The sequence below is a fragment of the Acinonyx jubatus genome, unplaced genomic scaffold (assembly GCF_027475565.1).
Source record: "Acinonyx jubatus isolate Ajub_Pintada_27869175 unplaced genomic scaffold, VMU_Ajub_asm_v1.0 scaffold_40, whole genome shotgun sequence".
NCBI classification, from domain to species: domain Eukaryota; kingdom Metazoa; phylum Chordata; class Mammalia; order Carnivora; family Felidae; genus Acinonyx; species Acinonyx jubatus.
This window is the reverse complement of record NW_026463959.1, coordinates 24,641-48,589: the sequence shown is the minus strand read 5'-3', so window position 1 is coordinate 48,589 and position 23,949 is coordinate 24,641. Positions and strand designations below refer to the sequence as shown.

The 23,949-nt window shown below is 45.5% G+C and overlaps 1 protein-coding gene across 2 annotated transcripts; it reads right to left on the bottom strand.

Annotated features, from left to right (window-relative positions):
* Positions 1-794: 794 nt before the first annotated feature.
* On the bottom strand, positions 795-4,565 carry SLC7A4 (solute carrier family 7 member 4). 2 transcript variants are annotated; one of them, XM_015083767.3, is made up of 5 exons: positions 4,512-4,565; positions 2,812-3,833; positions 1,717-2,357; positions 1,345-1,453; positions 795-1,241 (listed from the first exon to the last, which is right to left on the bottom strand). In XM_015083767.3, the coding sequence occupies exons 2-5, from the start codon at positions 3,791-3,793 to the stop codon at positions 1,066-1,068; spliced, it is 1,908 nt and encodes a 635-aa protein (XP_014939253.2). In that variant the 5' UTR covers positions 3,794-3,833; positions 4,512-4,565; the 3' UTR covers positions 795-1,065. The 2 variants fall into 2 exon arrangements, with proteins under 2 accessions (XP_014939253.2, XP_026905458.1); XM_027049657.2 differs by having other exon boundaries at positions 1,932-2,357.
* Positions 4,566-23,949: the final 19,384 nt, after the last annotated feature.

Sequence of the window (23,949 nt, the reverse complement as noted above, 5' to 3'; positions counted from 1 at the left end):
ACTGGAGCCTCACAGCCACCAGTTGGACTCAAAGGTGCTTGGAGCAGGCCCGGGTATTTTGCATCCGTATACAGGGAGCGTATATTATACACGTGTGTAGCCTTTCTCTCAAAGCCCTTGAGGAAAGAGGTGGGGGGAGAGGATGAGTGCCAGCCGTGACAGCTGGAGAGCTATGGCCAGGCTTGAGCTGGAAACAGCTGTTGCCTCAGTCTGCATGTGGGTGTGAACTACCAGGGTAGCCATGTGGGCCACGTGGGCACATGCTTAAGAGTCACGTGTGCCAATGCAGTGTACCTCTACATCTCTGGGGACTACATTTCCTGGAAACCCTGGGAACCCAAGAGGGGCCTGGAACTCCACTGCCCTTTCTAGGTGGCCTTTTTTGGGACCCAGGCTCTGCTCTCTGGATCTGCCCCCCAACCAGGGGACATGTGGGGAGTCTGTGCAGGGGAGCCTGACTCTGCCCTTTTCATGGATCCCTCCTCTCATGGTGTGTGCGGGGGTGTATGCAGCTTCCCTCTGAGCTCGGCAAAGGGCACCAGCCTGAGGGCAGGACCCCAGGACTCAGGCTCGGTGGTGTCCCTGACCACAGCTGGTGCCCCCCTCTTGCCAAATTTTGGCATCTTTGCTATGGATTGGGAACAATCACCTGGTTCCTGGGGGCAGGAGAGGACTCAGTGACACAAAGAATGCAATGGTGGACACAGCAGCAGGCCATGTGGCTGGCCAAGAGGTTATTATTACGGCTATCTGGGGTTGCAGGCTTCCTCCCCACCCACCCTAACCCACCCCACCTGCCCAAGTAACTGGAGTTGTTCATGAACAGTAAGGCTCTGGGCAAAATGTTCCCCACACCAGCACTGGCCACGGCCCACTCCCCAAAACCCAAAGCTAGGCACTTGGGCTAAGGCTTTAAGGTCTGGGGGACCCCTCAGCATGGGCAGGCCTGCAAACCTGAGCTGGCTCAGACAGAAGGGACTCCCAGCTCCTCAGGGCTCCTGAGGAGGTGGGGTGAGGGCAGAGCAAGCATGGGCGGGCCTCCAGCTCGATTCACGGACTGGTGGGCTACTCCGTGGGGCTGGGCTCCTGGGAGGGCAGCTGGCTGGGGGGCTGCACAGTCTGTACCGTCTCCTCCAGGTTGGTGCTGGGGAACACCACGTAGCGTGTGGTGGTCAGCTCTGGCAACTCCCGCTGATTCTCTTTGCTGTGCCAGATGCCATAGCCAAAATACACGGCGAGCCCTGCAGGAGTTGTGGGAGACTGAAGGGCAGGTCCCGGCCCTGCTTGCCCTCCTTGCCTTCTTCCTGCAGCCCACCCAGGGCCCCAAGCCTGGCCCCCACTCACCGATCAGCAGCCAGATGGAGAAGCGCAGCCAAGTCAGGTAGCTTAGCTTCAGCATGAGGCAGATGTTGAGGAGGATACTCAGGGCTGGAGTCAGGGGCACCATGGGGATCTGAGGGGGAAGAGCAGGGCTGGACTGGGCTGCAGAGAAGGTCTGCTGGCTCAGGGCCTGATTCCTCAAGTGTCCACAGAGCCGTTCTCCACCTCTGGAGATTCTGGAAACAAGCGCCCACTTGCCATGCAGAAAGAGAGGGAGATGGGCATACTGGCCTCCCCAACCCTGTGAGCCCTGATTCATCCTGCTACAGTAGAGGAGGAAGGGGCAAAGAGAGCTAGCTTGGCTGACGGCCAGAGGGGATTGGCTGGGGAAGGTACCTGGAAGGTGTCTTGCTGGTGCCGTTGCTGGTGGGCCCCCAGGATGAGGAGGCTGAACAGAAACATGACAGAGCTGAGCAGGAGCAGCAGGATGTAGCCCCCGTATGGGAGGTGCAGGGCTGAGTCCCCGAAGACCAGTACACAGGCCAGGGTGATGGCCGAGGCCACCAGGATGCCGAGGGCCCAAGCCACAGCAGCTCCAGGGCTGTACCTACCTAGAAAGCCCAGGTAGGGCCTTAGGGCTGGCCGCAGCTGCCCAGGCTCGGGGGCTAAGTCCTGCTCGGTGCCCACCAGCTGTATGTGGTCCGAGAAAGAATGGTACTCTTTGACGCTGGGGTCAGGGCTGGCTGGGCCTGAGGAACTGGATGGAGGGGTCCTCTGGAAGCGTAGCACAATAATGCTGGTGGCCACGAAGGTGTAGGCCAGCAGTGTGCCAATGGACAGGAACTGGACCAATGCCTCCAGATCCAGCAGCAGTGCCAGGCAAGTCATGAGGCCCCCGAACACAAGGATGCCAGCCATGGGCACCTGCGTCCGGGGGTGCACTTGGGCAAACACCTGGAAGAAGAGCCCATCGACGGCCATGGCATAGACGATGCGTGGCAGGGAGAAGAGACTGCTGAGCAGGACAGTGTTCATGGCTGTGGCAGAGGGTGGGGGACTGGTCAGCATGGTGACAGGCCTACCAGGGGCCTCTTCTGTGAGCCAGGGCATGCCCAACCCCTTGGGAGCATGGGCATGCGTTTGTCTGGGATCTCAAGGTGAGCCTGAGGGCTTACTCCCCACCTCCCCCCAACCAGAAATGGACACCTTAGTTTAGGTGACAGGTCCATCAGAGAATCTGAAGAAGGCTAAGTCCTTCTCCCAGGAAAGGACCTGGAAGCACATGCTCAGAACCAACATCTAATGTACAATTAGGAGGGGACAGTGGGTAGATCCCTCTCAACAAGCCTAGGTGGAGAGTCTAATAATTAGCAACTTCCTGGGCCCAATATGCAACCAGTAACAGACCCAGATGGAGATGTGATCCCTGGGAAGCTTAGGGCAGGGCCCCACTGCCCCGGTCACTTCCACCGTGCCTGAATGGCCCCTTACCGCAGATGGAGCCAGCTGCCACAATGAAGCCAGCCCAGCTATATCCCCGCCGGTAGAAGGCATCAGCGAGTGCGGAGTCAGGGTCCAGGCTGTGCCAAGGCACCATGAGGGTGAGCACGGTGGAGACAAGAATGTAGGCGCCAGCTGCCAGGCCAAGTGAGATGGTAATGGCTACAGGCACAGCTTGCTTTGGGTTTCTGGCCTCCTCACTGGAGGCAGCAATGACATCAAAGCCCACAAAGGCATAGAAGCAGGTGGCGGTGCCAGCCATGATGCCAGAGAAGCCAAAAGGTGCAAATCCACCCTCCTCAGCACTCCAGTTGTGCGGGCGGGCCAGGATAAATCCCAAGATGATGATAAAGAGGATGATGACGAGGCTGACAACAGAGAATGTGTGGTTGAGCCAGGAGGAAACCCGGGCTCCGCAGGAGATGAAGACAGAGGCCAAAATTATAATGCCAGCAGCCAGGAAGTCTGGGTAGTGGGCCAGCAAGGGCACCTGCCAGGTTCCAACATAGGCCTCAGTGAAGTTGTGGATGCGGTGGTTGAACATGGCATCCAGGTAGCCACTCCAGGCACGGGCCACGGCTGCACCACCAATGAGGTACTCAAGGAGCACATTCCAGCCGATGAGGAAGGCCCACAGCTCACCCATGGACACATAGGTGAACAGGTAGGCAGAGCCCGTACGTGGCAGCCGTGCCCCAAACTCTGCATAGCACAGAGCTGACAGCAAGGAAGCCACAGCAGCCACAGCGAAGGACAAGAGCACCGCAGGGCCAGCCATCTGCTTTGCCACAGTGCCTGTGAGCACATAGAGGCCTGAGCCTACCATGCCACCCACGCCCAGCAGGGTCAGGTCCAGCGTGGACAGGCAGCGCCGCAGTGATGTCTCCATGGTGGACTCCTCCAGTGGCTTCAGTCGGTTCAGCTTCTGGCAGAAGCGCGCCAGGCTGGCAGTGCTGGGCAGCCCCCTGAGCATGATGGGCAGATAAGAGGAGCACCAAGCCAGCTGCCGGCACCTACCAGGGCAAGAGGGGAATGACAGGCTGCCCAGTTAGGTTCGGGCCAAGCTTCAGTCTGCTCTGTCCATCCATCACCCACACACACACACACACCCAGACCGAACACCTGCATAGCTAGCTTGCCTGAGGGTTGGGATGAGTCAGAAGTGGGCAGGAGGTCACAGGGAAACCTCTGGGCAGGTGAAGGAACCTCTTGCAGCTGGACCTGGGCATGCTTGGGGGGCCAGGGGTGGGGGTGGGTCTGAGGTGGAAAGGGTGCAGCTCCAGGAAGTGTGGTTGGGAAACTCTCCTTGGTCTGGCATCCAAGAGCAAGGTGGAAGCCCCAGACTTCCCGGGAGCTGGGCAGGTCTCCAGACCTCCAGGCCCCGGAACAGGAGCAGCCCTGCTGCCCTGGGCGGGAACCAGGCGGCCATCTGGCCTCAGACATTGGCACTCACCACTACCCCCCCCTCCCCCCCCCTCCCTCCCTGGCCCCGTGAGACTTGGGGACAGACGCACAGGCCCGGAGGTGGGGCTCTCTTAGCCCTGCACCAGAAGCCAAAGCTTCTTTCTCTGCCCCCGCCCCCATAGGCTACCGCCTCCGCTGCTGCCCCTAGAGCCAGTTCCACCCGGATATCCAAGTCTTTGCCTCCTTTCAGGCCCCAGTACGTCCCTGTAGGACTCGCTGAGACTTACCTGCTGTCACCGCTGCCGCCGCTCTGCGTGCTGTGCTTGCCTAGCCAGCTGGCGTCGCCCGTGCACAGAGCCCGCCCCCACTCCCCCTGCGCCAGATCCCCAGATCCAGCACGGCGCCCCACCCACCTCGCTGTCACACAAGTATCCAGATAGCCCACCGTACCCATACCTCACACGATCCAGACCAGAACTCACCAGATCTAGGGACGCCCTATTACTGTGTCTGGTTCACAGATGAGGAAGCCCAAGCCACCAGAAGTGACTAATCCAGATCACTGGGGTGGCCTCAGGAGGCAGGCAAGAGTAGGGACCAGGTCTGGAGGGATCTGGAATGCACCCCCTTGCTGTGGCTGCAGTAACCCTCCTTGATTCTTCATCCCAGCACATGTACTCTGCTCAGCCAGTTACTGTCCAAGATCCCCTCCCCCAATATTGGGGCATTTTGGGGGCTGCAAGGACTCAGGCAAGCCTCTGGTGAGATGAGGGTATGGGTCTGGCTGAGTGGCCCTGGCCAATCCCTGGCCTCTCCTGTACAATGGGATGGCAGCAAGCCGCCCTCATACATTGCTGAGGGAGAGGGAGTGCACGGCTTTTGGGGAGTGTTCTGTGAGTTGAGGGAACTGCTGGCTGTTCCGAGCCTTGCTCTGAAAGGAGGCAAGTGGATTTGTGGGGAAAATCTATAGCTTTCCATCTTGGGACAACCCTAGGGTTCCTCAGATGCCAGTGACAGCCCATCCCAGCCTAGGAGCACCAATCAGGCTTGGAGGACCCTGGGGGACCCAAACAGCAGCTTCTCACTCATGGGTATCAGTGAGAGGTCATATGCTGGGCACCCACTCCATGCCATTTCCCACAGCATGGGCAACCCCCATGTCCCATCATGTAGCCATCACAAACTCACCTCAGACTTACTTATTCCTGGGGCTGAGGGGTCTTTGTCCCTCTGCACTTACTGCTTTTTGAAAGTGAAAAAGTTGGCTTGACATGGTCTTAACTTGTCAACAAAATGATGACAATCCATCCAAACAAAGCAAGACCAAAATGGATTTTCAGGGCACCTGCAGCCTCTGTGTTTCAATGAGCTGGTGACAGGATGGTGGACTCCCAGACAAGATGGTGCCACTCAGAACACTCTGCCTTGGCCAATCCCCTTGACCCTTTCTGATACTTGGCTGATGTTATCTTAAAGAACTTCTCAGACGAGCTCCCACTTCCTGTAGGGACAACACCTCCCTTACTTCACTCCCCTTTGGCCAGAACATAATCGAGAAGATGTTTCTTGTTCTGAAATGTCTCCACAAAAATCTAGAAAAATGCACTTCAACCTGAGAGACTGGGCCAGTTTTGTAACAGAAACTACCCCAAGGCCTATCAACAACTACCTGAGAGCTGGTACGCGGTGTTTCAGAAAACTGTTTATCCACCCAGAGAAGGCTCTCACCACATATATGAGTATGTGTTTGAGGGCAAGCATGGTTGATACAGTGAATTGTAAACTTCCAGGGATATGACTCAGCCAAGTTCTGGGGCCCCACTGAACAAGGCAGTTACACAGAGCAACCTATGAAGGTGGAGTGAAGCTAGAGCACCAAAAAGGAAAAAGAAGGAAGAGGAGGAGGAGGAAGAGAAGGGAGGAAGGGGGAAGAGGGGAGAGGGAATACTTCCCAACTTATTCTACAAAGCCAAAGGCGTCACAAGAAAGCAAAACTACAGACCACTACCCCTTATGTACATAGATGCAGACTTTCTCAACAAAATACTACCAAATCGAATCCAGCAACATATAAGAAAGGTCAAGTAGTGGCACCTGGGTGGCTCAATTGGTTAAGCATCTGACTTGGCCTTGGGTCATGATCTCACAGTTCACGTGTTTGAGCCCTGCATCAGGCTCCACTGGTGGTGTGGAGCCTACTTGAGATTCTCTCTCTCTCTCTCTCTCTCTCTCTCTCTCTCTCTCTCTCTCTCTCTCCCTCCCCCCACCCCTCACTCTTCTCTCCCCACTTGCATTCTTTCTCTCAAAATAAATAAATAAACTTAAAAAAAAAAGGGTCAAGTGGAATTTATCCCAGGAATGCAAGTTTGATTTAACACAGGAAAATAAAGCAATGTAAAATGCCATACTAATAGAATAAAGGACCAAACCACATGGTCATCTTAATACATACAGAAGAAAGCACTCAACAAACCAGGAACATCCCTAGCCTGGTAGAGACTATCTATGAAAAACCCTTGACTAGTATACTCAAGTAGTGAAAAACTGAAAGCTTTCCCTTATTATCAAGAACAACATAAGGATGTCCACTCTCACTACTGGTACTCAACATTTTACTGGAGGTAGCAGCTATAGCAATTAGGCAAGGAAAAGAAATAAAAGGAATGCAAATTGGAAAGGAAGAAGTACAAGTATATCTAGTTACAGATGACATGATCTTATGTACAGAAAATCCTAAGGAATCCACCCAACAAAATAACTAATAAGTCCAGCAAAGGTGCAGGGTACAAGAGCAATATACATAAATCAGAGGATCTAGTGTATAATGTGGTGACTATATTTGATAAGACTGTATTACACAATTGAAATTTTCTAAGAGAGTGGACCTTAAATATTCTCACACCAAAAAAGTAAATATATGATATGATGGATGTGTTAATGAACTATATGGGAAGAATCCTTTCACAGTGCTTAAGTAATTAAATCATTGTGACATGCACTTTAAGTATCTTACAGGATATCTCAATAAAGCTGGAAAAAATACTATATCTCACTAAAGCTGGAAAAAAAATCTCCGGATCAATTGTATCCCTTCCTATACACTAGCAATGAATTATCCAGAATGAAATTAAGAAAATAATTCTACTTATATAATCTCAAAAAGAATAAATATATTCATAAAGATATTTAGAATATGTCAATTATATATCAGTAAAGCTGGGAAAAAGGATGCTTAGAATAATTTAAAAAATTTTTTAATGTCTATATATTTTTGAGAGAGAGAGAGAGACAGCACAAGTGAGGGAGGGGCAGAGAGAGAGGGAGACACAGAATCTGAATGAAGCAGGCTCCAGGCTCTGAGCTGTCAGCACAGAGCCTGACGTGGGCTCAAACCCACGAACTGTGAGATCATGACCTGAGCTGAAGTCGAACACTTAACTGACTGAGCCACCCAGGCACCGCAATTCCTTCATGTCTTTTAATGGTTTGACAGTTCATTTCTTTTCAGTGCTGAGTAATATTACATTGTCTGGATCTATTATAGTTTATTTACCCATGCATGTACTGAAGGACATCTTGGTTGCTTCCCAGTTTTGGCAATCACACACAATCCATGTGCAAGTTTTGGTATGGACATAATCTGTCAACTGATTTGGATAAATATGGGCATATCTTGGAGATATTTCAGGTTTGATTCCAATGAATAAAACAAATAGCACAATAAAGCAAGTCAAATGAAATTTTTGGTTTCCTAGTGCATATAAAAGTTATGTTTACGCTGTACCGTAGTCAAGTGTGCAACAGCATTATGAAAACCAATGTACATACCTTAATGAAAAAATAATTTGTTGTTAAAAATTGCTAAACATCTAGGGGCGCCTGGGTGGCGCAGTCGGTTAGGCGTCCGACTTCAGCCAGGTCACGATCTCGCGGTCCGGGAGTTCGAGCCCCGCGTCGGGCTCTGGGCTGATGGCTCAGAGCCTGGAGCCTGTTTCCGATTCTGTGTCTCCCTCTCTCTCTCTGCCCCTCCCCCGTTCATGCTCTGTCTCTCTCTGTCCCAAAAATAAATAAACGTTGAAAAAAATTGCTAAACATCTTATGTACTTTTAGTGAGTCAATCTTTTTGCTGGAAGAGAGGGTCTGGCCTTGAGGTTGATGGCTGCTGACTGACCAGGGTGGTGGTTGCTGAAGGTTGGGGTGGCTGTGGAAATTTCTTAAAATAAGAAGACATGAAGTTTGCCTCATTGATGGACTCTTCCTTCCACAATTTATCTGTAGTGTGCAATGCTGTTTGATAGCATTTTATACCCACTAGAACTTCTTTCAAAATCGGAGTCAATCCACACAAATCCTGCCACTGTTTTATCAACCACGTCTGTTTTCTAAATCTTTTGTTGTCATTTCAACATCTTCACCAGGAATATATTCCATCTCAAAAAACCACTTTCCTCTGCTCATCCATAAGAAGCAACTGCTCATCCATTCAAGTCTTATCATGAAATTGCAGCAATTCATTCCCATCTTTAGGCTCCACTTGTAATTCTAGTTCTATCACATCCACAACTACTTCCTCCGCTGAGGTCTTATACCCCTCAAAGTTATGTATGAAGGTTGGAATCTACTTCTTCCAAATTCCTGTTAATGTTGATATTTTGACCTCTTCCCATGAATAAGAAATGTTCTTTAAAATTTAAATTAAAAAAATTTCTTCAATGTTTATTTTTGAGAGAGAGAGCATGCAAGCAGAGAGAGAGGGAGACACAGAATCTGAAGCAGGCTCAAGGCTCTGAGCTGTCACCCTAGAGCTCAATTCAGGATTCAAACTCACAAGCTGTGAAATCATGACCTGAGCCGAAGTTGGACGCTTAACTGATTGAGCCACCCAGGTGCCCCTGAATCAGAGATGTTCTTGATGGTATCTAGGATGGTGAATCCTTTTCACAACATTTTCCATTGACTCTGCCTAGGTCCATCAAGGGAATCACTATCTATGACAGTTATAGTCTTGTGAAATGTATTTCTTAAATAATAAGACTTGAAAGTTGAAATTACTCCTTGATTAATGGGCTGCAGAATGGGTGTTGTGCTAGCAGGCATGAAAACAACATTAATGTCATTATACATCTCCATCAGAGCTGTTGGGTGACTGCTCACTGTCAATGAGCAGTAATATTTTGAAAGGAATCTTTTTTTTCTGAACAGTAGTTCTCAATAGTGGGCTTAAAACATTCAGTAAACCATGTTGTAAACAGCTGTGCTATCATCCAGGCTTTGATGTTCTATAGAGCACAGGTAGAATAGATTTAGCATAATTCTTTTTTTTTTTTTGACTTAGCATAATTCTTAAGGGCCATAGGATTTCTGGAATGGTAAATGAGCATTGGCTTCCACTTAAAGTCACCAGTTGCATTAGCCCCTAATAAAAGAATCAGCCTGTCCTTTGAAGCTTTGAAGCCAGGTATTGACTTCTCCTCTCTAACTATGAAAGTACTAGATGTCATCTTCTCCCAATAAAAGGCTATTCCCATCTACATTGAAAATCTGTTGTTTACTTTAGCCACCGTCATGAATTATCTTAGCTAATCTTCTAGATAACTTGCTATAGCTTCTACATCAGCACTTGCTGCTTCACACTGTACTTTTTGTTGTGGATCTGGTTTCTCTCCTTAAACCTCATGAAGCAACCTCTGCTGACTTCAAACTTCTCTTCTGCAGCTTTCTCACCTCTCTTGGCCTTCATGGAATTGGAGAGAGTTAGGAGATTGCTCTGGATTAGGCTTTGGCTTAAAGGGAATGTTGTGGCTGGTTTGATCTTCTATCCAGACCACTAAAACTTTCTCCAGATCATCAATAAGGTTGTTTCACTTTCTTATAGTTTCTCTATCATTCATGTGTTCATTGGAGTAGCACTCTCAATTTCCTTCAAGAACTTTTCTTTTGCATTCTCAGCTTGGCAAACTGTGTGGTGCAAGAGACCTAGATTTTGGCCCATCTTGGCTTTGGACATGCCTTCCTTACTAAGCTTACCCATTTCTTGCTTTTGATTTCAAATGAGAGAGGGGCGCCTGTGTGGCTCAGTTGGTTAAGCCAACTGACTTCGGCTCATGTCATGATCTCATGGTTCGTGAGTTCGAGCCCCACATCAGGCTCTGTGCTGACAGTTCAGAGCCTGGAGCCTGCTTCAGATTCTGTGTCTCCCTCTCTTTCTGGCCCTTCCCCTCTCAAGCTCTGTCTCTCTCTCTCAAAAATAAATAAATATTTAAAAATTAAAAAAAAATTGAGAGATACATGACTCTTCCTTTCACTTGAACACTTAGAGGCCATTGTAGGGTTATTAATTGGCCACTTTCAATATTGTTGTTTCTCAAGGAATAGGGAAGCCTGAGAAGGGGGAAAGAGATGAAGGAACAGGTGCCTGATGGAGCAATCAGAGCACACACACAACATTTATTAAGTTTGCCATCTTATGTGGGCATGGTTTGTGGCACTGCATAACAATTACAATAGTAACATCAAAGATCACTGATCACAGATCACTATAGCAGATGTAATAATGATAAAATTTGAAATATTATGAGAATTGCCCAAAAATGTGACAGAGACACAAAGTGAGTAAATATTGTTGGAAAAATGGCACTGATAGGCCTCCTCAATGAAGTCTGGCAATGCTCAATTCAATTTATAAGATTTATATAAAAAACCTCAATAAAGTGAAACAATAAAACAAGTATGCCTATACCAAGAAGTGTGATTGCTGAATCATCTGGTAATAATATGTTTAGTGTTTTAAGAAACTGCCAAGCTGTCTTCCAAAATGGCTGGACCATTTTACATTCCCACCAGCAATGAAAGGGAGTTGCTATTGCTCAGTATTCTCAGCAACATTTGGTAATGTCAACATTTTAGATTTTCTCCATTCTAATGGGTGTGTAGTAGTATCTTATTGTTTTCATTTTCAATTCTCTAATGACATATGATGTTGAGTATCTTTTCATATGCTTATCTGTATATCTTCTTTGGTAGGTGTTTGTTCAGATCTTTTGCCCATTTTTAATTGGGATGTGGTTTTCTTGTTGTTGAGTTTTAAGAGTTCTTTGTGTATTTTGGATAACAGTCCGTTATCAGATTTATCTTTTATAAATATTTTCTCCTAGATTATGGCTTGTCTTCTCATTCTTTTGATGGCCAATTGATTTAAAAATTTTTTTAAACATTTATTCATTTTTGAGAGACAGAGACAGAGCGTGAGCAGGGAAGGAGCAGAGAGAGAAGGAGACACAGAATCTGAAGCAGGCTCCAGGCTCTGAGCTGTCAGCACAGAGCCCGACATGGGGCTCAAACACAAATCATGAAATCATGACCTGAGCTGAAGTCAGATGCTTAACCAACTGAGCCACCCAGGCACCCCTAAATTAACATTTGTTAACTAGATCCCTGGAGGCACTGGATGGTGAACCTAGGTTTAATAAAAGGCCATAAAAATTTTGAAATAGAGAAGTTTATTACTCACAGGTCCTAGAGGGGGTACATAGCATACCTTGAAGGACCACACCAGGAGGTTAAGGCAGGGTGCAGACTGAGAGCTCGCAGAACCTATTGCACATGCCTTTATTAAGATCTGCAGGTGGAGTACTTTGGGGTTCCCAGGCTAAGACTGGATTGGTCTATTCAAACTCAAAAGAGCGGGTTTTGGTAAACATTGCAGAGGTGTTATCTAAAGAGTGCACAAGGGGAACACCCGCCCAGGGGGTGGCAGTGAGAATGCTTATCCCAAGGGCTACTGGGAGAATCATATCAGGAACTTATATATACTTGTGAATAAGTGGGCTCTTATCTAGGGCGTACACTCTTGGGAGGGGCCAGTATCAGTTTAAGATCCCTGTAGGCTACTAAGCCACACAAAATAATTGCTGAGGCAGCAACATTACGGACTAGTTTAGATAAACTCTCCACAAACTCTTAGAAGAAAACATAGGAGTAAATCTTCATGGCCATGGGTTAGGCAATAGTTTTTAAATTAAAAAAAATTTTTAAGGTTTATTTGAGAGAGAGACAGGAGAGACAGAGAGACAGAGCACGAGCGGGAAAGGTGCAGAAACAGAGGCAGACACAGAATCCGAAGCAGGTTCCAGGCTCCAAGCTGACAGCAGAGAGCCCACTGGGAGGCTTGAACCCATGAACCGCAAGATCATGACCTGAGCCAAAGTCGGACACCCAACCAACTGAGCCACCCAGGCACCCCAGTTTAAAAACTTTTTAAATTTATTTATTTTATTAAAATTTTTTTAATGTTTATTTATTTTTGAGAGAGACGGAGCATGAGCAGGGCAGAGAGAGAGGAAGACACAGAATCCAAAGCAGGCTCCAGACTGCACGCTGTCAGCACAGAGCCCCATGCAAGGCTCGAACTCACAAACTGTGAGATCATGACCCAAGCTGAAGTTGGCCAATCAACCAACTGAGCCACCCAGGTGTCCCTTTAATGTTTATTTTTGAGAGAGACACACAGAGAGAGAGTGCACCTGCACAAGCACTCCAGAAGGTGAGAGGCAGAGAGAGAGAGGGAGACAGAAAATTCAAAGCAAGCTCTATGCTGTCAGCACAAAGCCAAATGCAGGGCTCAAACCCACAAACTGTGAGATCATGACCTGAGCCCAGGTCTGACACTTAACCAACTGAGGCACCCAGGTGCCCCCAAATTTAAAGCGTTTGTGCTTCATAGGACACTATCAAGAAAGTTAAAAGGTAATAATCTACAGAATGGGAGAAAATATTTACAAATCATGTATCTGGTAACAGAGTTGTATCCAGAATATGTAAAGAACTCTTGGGGCACCTGGGTGACACAGTCGGTTAAATGTCCGACTCTTGATCTTGTCTCATGTCATGAGCTCACAGTTGGTGAGCTTCAGCCCAGCATCAGTTTCTGCGCCGACAGTGTGGAGCCTGCTTGGGATTCTGTCTCTTCTTCTCTCTGCCCCTCCCCCGCTTGTGTGTGTATGTGCACATGCACGTGCGTGCACACACACTCTCTCTCTCTCTCTCTCTCAGAAATAAATAAACTTTAAAAAATTAAAAAAAAAAACTCCTAAGGGGTGCCTGGGTGGCTCAGTTGGTTAAGCATCTGACTCTTGATTTCAGCTCAGGTCATGATCTCACGGTTTGTGAATTTGAGCCCCATGTCAGGCCCCGCGCTGATGGTGTAGAGCCTACCTGGAATTCTCTCTGTCCCTCTCTCTCTGCCCACTCTCTCTCTCTTTCTGTCTCTCAAAATAAATAAATAAACTTAAAAAAAAGAACTCTCACAACTCAACAATAAAAAGATAAATAGCCTAACTTAAGAATGGGTAAAGGATTGGTAATGGGACAGATGGTAGCTACACTTGTGGCAAAGTGAACATAGTATAATATGTAAACTTGTCAAATTGCTGAGTTGTACACTTGAAACTAATGTAACATTGTGTGTCAACTATACTCAAATAAAAAATAAATATATAGATATAAATGGGTAAAGGATCTAAGAAGGAATTTCCCCAAAGAAAATATACAAATGTCCAGTAATCACATGGAAAGATTCTTGTCATCATTCGTCATTATGAAAAGCAAATCAAATCCACAGTGTGATGCTACACTTTGCACCCCCTTAGGATGGCTCTAGTCAAAAAGCCAGGTCATAACAAGTGTTGAAGATATGGAGTGGTTGGAACCCTCATACACTGCTGGTGGGAATGTGAGATGGTGTAGTGGCTTGGGAAAACTGCTGGGTACTTCTTCAAAATGTTGAACACGAAGTTACTATATGCTACAACCATTATGCTCCTAGGTATATACTTGAGAAATGAAAACATGTATCCACACAAAACTGGCTCCTGAATTTTCATAGCACCATTACTCCTAATAGCCAAGAACTAGAAGCATTCAAAATGTCCATCAACTGATAACGGACAAATAAAATGTGAAATATCCATACAGTAAAATACTATTTGCCCATAAGAATGAATAAAGAGGTGATAAAACATGGACAAACCTTGAAAACATAATGCTAAGTGAAAGAAGCCATTCACAAAAGACCACATACTGTACAAGTTCATTTATATGAAATGTCCAGAATAGACAAATCCATAGAGGCAGAGACAGATTAATGGTTTCCAGGGGATGAAGGGAAAGGGGAATGATTGCAAATGGCTACATGCTCTCGTTTTTTTTTTTGGGGGGGGGGTGACGAAAATTTTCTGAAATTAGTTACTGGTGATGATTGCACAATCTGTGGATATACTAAAAACCACTGAGCTGTATACACACTATCAGTGTGGAGCCTGCTTGGGATTCTCTCTCTCTCTCTCTCTCTCTCTCTCTCTCAAAATAAATAAACTTAAAAAAAAATTAAGATAAATCACCAAACTGTTTCCAATAAAGAACTCCAGGAGCATAAAGGGCTGAGTGCTCAGAGAAAAATGAAGACCAGTAAACAGAGGAACAGAGAAAGAAAGGGAGAAACCACTGTTTTCCCCCAAACTGGTCCATCTGTGCTGCCTGACGCAAGTCAAGGTATTACTCTTTTTTTTTTTTTACTTTATTTATTTATTTGTGGGGGGGGAGGGGCAGAGAAAGAGGGAGAGACAGTAACCCAAGCAGGCTCTGTGCTGTCAGCACAAAGTCCAACACGGGGCTCAAACCCACGAACCACAAGATCATGACCTAAGCCGAAGTCAGACGCTTAATTGAGCCACCTAGGTGCCTCCCTCAGCCTTTCTTTTTGCCCTCAGCCCTGGCAATGACAGTCACATCTGTCCCCACCTGCTCCAGCCCTTACTAGGGGTGCATCCTCTCCCCATTTCCTATCACCCTCTCTGCCCCAAATTGACCCTGGTTCCTGGTACCCACTCTTCCCTGGGAAGAGTCTCCAGTCTATTTTTCCAAACACCATTCCCCGGAAGCCCCAGTTAGCTGCCCTACTGTGATGACGAAAACAACGCTATTCTCAGTTGCTGCTTAGGCAGGATAACCCTGTTCACAACCCAGAGTCTGGACAACTGGGTAAGGACTTGAGTTTAGGATACCTGTTGTAAGTTCCAGCTTTAGCTCCTCCTCTTCCTGCACCTTTTAAAATATCCACTAGGGGCGCCTGGGTGACTCAGTCAATTGACTAACGAACTGGGTTTCAGCTCAGGTCATGATCCTGGGATCATGGGATTAGGCCTCAAGTCGGTCGCTGCACCAAGTGTGAAGCCTCTTTAGTATTCTCTCTCTCTCTCTCTCTCTCTCTCTCTCTCTCTCTCTCTCTCTCTCTCCCTCTTCTCCTCTCCTCCACTCGTGTACTCTCTCTCTCAAATAAAAAAAATTTAGGGGCACCTGGGTGGTTCAGTCAGACTTCAGCTCAGGTCATAATCTCACGGTTTTTGAGTTCGAGCCCCACACCCGGCTCTCTGTTGTCAGCACAGAGCCTGCTTCAGATCTTCTGTCTCCCTCTCTCTCTGCCCCTCCTCTACATGTGCTCTCTCTCTGTCTCTCTCAAAATAAATGAACTTAAAAAATAAAATAAAATAAAATAAAATAAAATAAAATAAAAATAATTTTAAGGGCGCCTGGGTGGCTCAGTGGGTTAAGCATCTGACTTAATTTTGGTTCAGGTCATGATCTTGCAGGATCAAGCCCCATGTTGGGTTCTGCACTGGCAGCATGAAGCCTGCTTGGGATATTGTCTCTCCCTCTCTCTCTGCTCTTCCCCCGCTCACACTCTTCTCTCTCTCTCAAAATACATAAACGTTTAAAAATTTTTTTTAAAAAAATATATCCACTTTAGAGGGGCACCTGGCTGGCTCAGTCTATAGAGCACTTGACTCTTGATCTCAAGGTTGTGAGTTCGAGCCCCACGTTGGGTGTAGAGATTACTTAAAAACAAAATCTTTAAATAAATAAATAAATAAATAAATAAATAAATAAATAAAATATCCACTTAGAGTTAAGTCCAGGAAAAGTTGGTGACCTCCACTCTAAAGAACAGCTACCCTGCTCTCTATCTCCTGCTGTTTTGTGACCTTGGACAGAGGACTTGCCTTTCCCTACCCCACACCCCCACCCTGCCACCACTCAATGCACCCTCACTTCTGGGATCTGTAAGTAACAATAAATCTTATGACTTTTCCTTTGTGTGGGTATACTGAAACTGCACCTTTGATCAAAACAACTCTTTGTGTCTCACTTCTCCAAAGGGGAATGGGAGCTCAGATATTGAGGGAGCTACCTGTTGACCCCATGTGGGTGGCTTTTGCCCTTATTTATCAGGTCATATCTACATATTATATATAAGGCATCATGCCCAATGTGGGGCTTGAATTCATGACCCCGAAATCAAGTCACATGTTCCACTGACTAAGTCTGCCAGGTGCCCCTCCATAATCAATGCAATACACCACGTTGGGCTTCTCAACTCTCTAATTCTTCTCACCTCCAGACCACACTGTCTCTGAAATCTGCCAGAGCAAAGGAGAAGTGGAGAGCTGAAGAGTTGTTCCCACTGAATGCATGGTGGGAGGTGTTGCTCAAACCTAGACCATTTGAACTGCTACTATGAACATTACGTCGTACCTCCATTGACCTAGAAGTGGTAGGCAGGGCAAAAAAGAAATCTGCATTTTGCATCTGTGTTTTCGAAATTTTTTACATTATATCTATACATTATTATAATGTAATTAAGTTTATAAGTTACATATACTTTGCATTTATTTATTTATATTCTTGATAGTTAACTTTTTTTTAATCCTGCCTTCTATATGAGAATTCCAGTTCACTCAGGTTGTGCTTAGACGAACCAAGACAAGGGGTTCTTTTCCTCCATAGGGTAAACTCTGGCTCTCCCATGGACCAGCAGCAGTAATGGGGTAGTGAACTGAGGGCATCAGCCTCCCTTCCAGGAACCTTTCAAATTCTGTGTATCGTTTCACCAAGCCTGTGTGGGTGCGTGGGTGAGCAATTCTTTGGCTTTCTGCAGTGTGGGGTCTCCTTGCCCCCATCCTCGCCCTGATGCCTTATACACCCCCTAAATAGCCAATCCAATCTGTAGCTGTGGCTGGCTTCCTACCCACCAGTTAAAGCCAGACTCCTTAGCCTGGCTACAGTCACGCTGGCCACACCCAGAACCTCCAGTGTCACCCTTTTTGCTACAGCACAGGCTCCTGGCTGAATCTTACAACTCTCAGACCTCCCTGTCTCCACGTCTGCTTTGCCCACCCCCTATTCCTCTTTGCTGCTTGGAAAACTCGCGATACTTTCTTTGAGACCGTGATAAACCTAAGTCTCCTAGAAGGCAAAACCAATCCTTCCCTCTGTTCAAGAGTTTTTCAGCCGCTTCCTTCAGGGAACCTGTCCGGTGGTCCACATCACGTCCACTTCTTGCAGAAATCCTGTTATATCTGCCCCGACAAACCCAGGACTTAAAAATTCTTACCAGCCCAGGATACTAACATCAGCACCAGCAAAAGTCTGCTAAAGAAATAGTCCTTACATGTATTTGCTCAAACTTAAGTCTGCCAAACCCTTTTTATCGTCATCAGCCCTTGTCACCTCCAATATCCGTGTACAGGTAAAAACGAAGATGTAGTACAACTACATTTTACAGATGAACATATGGGGCTCGGGTGGTGTAAGCTATGTAGTGTGGCCTCCACTCCTAATCGGGGGCGCCCTGAGGCTGCCCCTCCACAGTCGCTCAGCGGGGGTCAGCCCTGCAGCATCCTATCAATGCTGCAAAAGACGCTCAGCCACTGCATCCCCACCATTAGGTCGCCACTTTCCGTCCAAAGGGATGAAAGTCGCCACTTCCCGCCCAAAGCGATGAAAGTCGTCACTTCCCGCCCAAAGTGGCAACCAATCAAAAGCTATTTCGCCGGTCAAGAAATGGCAACTGAGGTCGTATCATGGGACCAGCCCCCTGAAGCAGTCGGAGCCAATGGTAATCGCGTGGGCAGAGAGCCAATGAGGACGCGGCACGCGGCTTGGCAGGCAGCAGTTGAGCGCGTCTTTAATCTGAGAGGAGGTGATACCACAGTGCGGCCAGAAGGCGACCACCATGGTACGGCGGGCAGCCTGGGGCGGGAGGCCAGGGGGAAGCTTGAGGGACAGACCTAGGTGGCAGTGGGGTGCAGGGGTGCCCCGACTTGGCAGCGCCAGGATGCTGGTACTACCCGGGATCAAGTCCAGAGCTTGTGGGTCTGGGGTTAGCGCCTGCCGCCGTTACCCTTCGCTCATACTTCCCTAAGCAACACCAAGTGTTGTGCTCGAATTCTCTCCTACTTGCCCCTGTTACTTTGTGGGCTGACCAGGACACTTATATAGATAGGCATTATTTACAACGTATTGAAATAAGAATGATAGAAAACGGTATATGCTGAAAAATCTTGCTTCCTCCATTAGATAGGGTTTGGTATGTATGTATTTGAATATATATATGTATGTGTATATATATATATATATATACACACATACTTTTTTTATATGTATACATACATACATACATACATTTTATATACATACATACATACATTTTTTGGTTGGTTTATACTTAGAATTTTCTTAGAGCCAAAGGAATCGAACAGGAATAGATATGTATATATCACCCCTTCTTGCACCAAAAATAGCACACAGTATACACTCTTGCACCACGTTTTTTCATTGTATGAAAAATCCAGTGCCCTCCAAGTCAGCATACAAAGATTTGTTTCGTACTTTACTGCCACATAGTACTCTCATGTGTGGTTGTAGATTTTTCAGCCTGTTCAGTGTCTCTGAATACTTGGATTTTTTCCCAGTCTTCTATACATGAAACTGCAATGAGTAATCTGTGCCTGTGCTGTTTTGACTGGTGTAGGTGTATTTGGGATGCCAGAAGTGGATTACTATGGTTTTGTAGATCTTGTCAGATCCCCTTTTATCAGCAATATGTGAGAATTTCTGTCTTCCCACAGCAGACTAAGCTTCTGCCTTTAATTTGTGCATTTTTATATCGTCAGCTCATAGATCTACTAGGTAGTTGTTGAGTTAACCCATTAATAGTTTACACATCAGTGGAACCCAACCAACACCTCTGTCATTGTATACTTCCAAAACAAGTGGTGCCTAAGAGGAGTCTTATGTGGAGAGCAGCCAGAATAATCCTGTACATATTATACACACACACACATATATACACACATATAACTGTATATATACAAACTATATAATTCACTGTATAATAATTGTTACTGACCTCTGTATTCTTCCTCTGTAAAGCCTCTGGTTTTGAGGCCTCTCCTATTGGTCATTGTACAGCATGAAATAAAACTGCTCAAAAAAATTATTTGTAGAGGTGAATTATTCCAAGTGTAAAGGAAAGCTATCTTCTATTGCCAGACAGGTAAAAGGAAGCTTCAGGATTAGAAGATATTTGTGCATTTCATCATTTTTAGGAGCTATTATTAGCAGAGGCTTTGTCTTAAAGAAGAAAAACACCATGATTAATACTTTCAGAAGAGCTATTCTGTCATTGTTGCTTGATACGATAGGGTCTTCTGAAGTTGAAATGCCTAAAATTTGATTTTTAAAGTTTATAGTACTTAGTTGAATCAACTAAGTTAGGAAACTTCTGGGGAGGGGGAGGTGGTGACAAGTTAGTGTAAATATAACCCAAAAGAACTTACATTGAGAAAATGTTGGCCATTTTGGGTACTTTCTCTTTGTTAGAAGAGTTTGTGTCTGAAAATGATTTTAATAGGAATCCTGGTGGGGGGGGCGCCTGGATAGCTCAGTTGGTTAAGTGTCGACTTCTAGTTTTGGCTTAGGTCATGATCCCCTGATTAGTGAGTTCAAGCCCCAACTCTGTCTCAGCGCTGGCAGCACAGAGCCTGCGTGGGATTCTCTATCCCTCCCTCCCTGTCCCTCCCCCGCTTGTGGTCTCTCAAAATAAACATGTAAATATGTTCATATTTAATATAAGTTAATGTAATTTATAAATTTATACTTTTTATAATTTTTGTATTATATATTTATATTACATATTTATGTTATATATTATATATAATATAATTACTTATATATAATTATATGTTACATACATTTATAAACATGTAAATATGTTTATAAATGTTTATATTTAATATAAATAATGTTTATATAATATATAAATAAATATAAATATATATTATTTAATAATAAATAAACATTTAAAATTATAATAATAATAAAACAGAATAGGAATCCTAGCAGCAGACATTTTGTTTAAAATCCCTGAGCCTCATCGCAAAGTTGAGTACCTTCTGGAGAATTTGTCCCTGCCTCTAAAGGTAATTTTTTTCTGGCTCACTATTGCAGTTTGGAATCAGAATTAGAATATCAGCCATGATCTAGCCCCTTGTCTTTCACTTATTAAAAACAAGACCAGAAGCAGAAATTTTAGGCTTCAGACTGTTAGTTCTAAAAGTTAATTCATTACAGTGCTGAGTTAGGAAGTTAGAAACAACTTGAAGTAGTTTGAGATTTCTGAACTATAAATGTGATCATAATTAGATGATGGAGAAATAATACCCATGCTTGAAATGATCTGGGCTTGCTGTCAGGAGTTCTGGGGGTGGAGGCGGCTGAGGGTCTTGGCCTTGCTGTTCCAGGGGTGTGGCGATGGTGGCAGGAGCAGGGCTTCTCAGGGATGTGGGGTCCACTCTCCCCTCCCACTACTGATCAAACTCTTACTTGAATTATTTGGAATTTATTTAGACTTGTCTTATGGTTGGTGGAGAATATGGTCTGTCTGGTAAATGTTCCCTGTGCATATGAGAAGAATGTATTCTGCTGTGTTAGGTGGAGGGTCCTCTAATGTAATTTAGCTCCATGTAGTTGATATTGTTTGCCGATCTTCCCTACCCTGACTGATTTCCATGTAGTTCAGTCAGTTATGAGAGAATGTTGAAATCTTCTATTGCAGATTGTCTATTTCACCTTTCCCCTCTGTTTGTATTTGTATATTTTGAAGCTCTGTATGGAGAAGCTGTGACTCTAATGATACATAACCATTATGGATTGTTATGTCTTCCTGTTGAATTGGTCGCTTTATCATTATGAGACGACCGTCTTTCCTTAGAAAAATTCTTTGCTTTGAAAGCAACAGTATTGGTCCTGGCTTGTGCTATCGCACCCTGCTCACTACCGTGCTGCATGTCCTTTTCCACCTGGGCTTCCCTGCAGGCCAGGTGCTGTCAACCAGGTATTGCTCAGGCAGCACCCCCCCCTTCACCAAGGAGAATGCCAAGAACTTCGAGACTCTGAGGTCTCGCTAATACACCCAGCAGTGGGTTAGAGCCCACTTTGGCGCTCCTGGAGAAGTGGGGGATGAGTGGCTAAGTAGGAGACTCCAGGCTTGTCACCTCATCTCTGTGTGCCTGAGAGCCATCCTGCCCTGCCCTGTGCCTGTGCACTCTTCCCAGCCCTGCTGCTCAGCCTCATCCAGGGCGTGTTTCCTCTAAACCTGCTTGAAGAAATGCCTGATGGGTGCCCATCCAATCCATCCCAGCTCCCTTCTGGCAGACGAAGGCCAGCCTGTATCGCTAATAAGCCAGTGTCATCAGAAAATAAAGTGAAATGAAAACTGCACTGTTCATGCAACCATTCTAGCTTGCCTGTGGTTTAGCCTTAGCCTGGTATATTGTTTTCCATCCTTTACTCTTTAACCTATCTCTGGGCTTCTTGTACTTAGCTTATAGTTAGGTCTTATTTTTTTCTCTGACAATATGCCTGTTAATTAGGTATTTTCATTTAATTTGCAACGATGTTTAATGTGATGATTAGTATGGTTGGGTTTTAATCTGCCAGGTTATTGTTTGTTTTCTGTTTATCTCCTGTTTGTTCCCCCTTCCCTCTTTTTTCCTACCTCTTTGGATTTTTATAATTCCATTTTATCTTTTTTTTTTTATTAGCTTTGTGGCTATACCACTTCATTTTATCTTTTTGTGGTTGCTTTGGGGATTATAGAGCACATTTCCAGTCTATTGCAGTCTGCTTTCAAGTGATACTATACCATGTCCCAGCAGTATACTTCCATTTGTGCCACTGTTGGTTTTATCTTATTTTATGTTTTTAAGTTTATTTATTTTGAGAGAGAGAGAGAGAGCACGAGAGTACATGGGAGGGGAATAGAGAGAGGGAGAGAGAATCATAAGCAGGCCCCACACTGTGAACTCAGAGCCCGATGTGGGGCTTGAACTCAAACTGTGAGATCATAACCTGAGCCAAAACCAAGAGTTGGACACTCAACCGAATGAGCCACCCAGGTGCCCTGGTGGTATTTTAATTTTATGTGAGCTGTGAGCCCCATAATAAATCATTGTTTTTGCTTTAACATTCAATTGTATATATTTTTTATTTTCATTTAAAAATTTTGTTTGTTTTTGAGAGAGTGCATGTGTATGCACTCAAGCTGGGGAGGGTCAGGGAGAAAGGTGGGCAGAGAGTCCAAAGTGTGCTATGTACTGACAGCAGAGAGCCTGATGTGGGGCTCAAACTCACAAACTGAGATCATGACCTGAGCTGAAATCAGATGCTTGACTGACTGAGCCACCAGGCGCCCCTAACATTCAATTATATTTTTAAAATATAATAAAAAGTCTTCTACGTTTGCCCACATATTCAGCAGTTTTGGTGTTCTTCATTCCTTTGTGTAGTTCCAATGTTCCATCTAGTGTTTTCCTTCTGTCTGGTGTAATTCCCTTAATATTTCTTGTAGTAGTGATCTGCTGATTATTAATTCCCTCAGTTTTTGATGTTTGAAAAAGTCTTTACTTTGCCTCTTTAAAAAAAGATTTTTTTTAACGTTTTACTTATTTTTGAAAGACAGAGAGTGACAGAGCAGGGGGGATGCAGAGACAGGGACACAACAGAATCTGAGGCAGGCTCCAGGCTCTGAGCTGTCAGCACAGAGCCCTACACGGGGCTTGAACTCACGAACTGTGAGATCATGTCCAGAGCCGAAGTCGGATGCTCAACCAACTGAGCTACCCAGATGCCCCTATTCCAGTACTTTTCTGTCATCCTCCAATCTCTTCCAGCAGTTAATTCCATCCAGTGTATTTTTCACTTCAGGCATTCTTTTTTTTTATCATTAACAGTTCAATTTAGGTGATTTTTATATCATTCCTCATTTTTTCTTCTACCTTCCTGAGCATCTGGATACATAATAGCTATTTTAATGTCCTTGTCTACTAGTTCTGTCATCTGTCATTTATGGATCTGTGGGTCTGTTTGTATCGATTATTTTTTCTTTTCATATGGTCACATACTGTGTGTATGTGCATGCACATGTGTGCGCACACACGCATGTATGTTTATACCTGTAAATTTAGATTGATATTGTGAATTTTAAATTGTTGGGTGCTAGGGTTTTTCTGTTTTTGTTTGTTCTTTTTGGTATTCCCTTAAATATTTTTAGGCTTTTTTTCTGGGGTGCTATTAAATATCTAGAAACAATTTGCTCCTTTTGAGGCTTGTTTTTAAGCTTTAGGTGAGTTCCAAACAGCCTTTAGTATAGGCCTCTTTTAATGTTTATTTTTGAGAGAGAGAGTGCGTGCAAGATCAGGGGAGGGGCAGAGAGAGGGAAACAGAGGATCTGAAGCAGGCTCTGCACTGACAGCACAGAGCCCAACGTGAGGATCGAACTCATGAACCATGAGCTCATGACCCGAACCAAAGTTGGACGCTTAACCACCT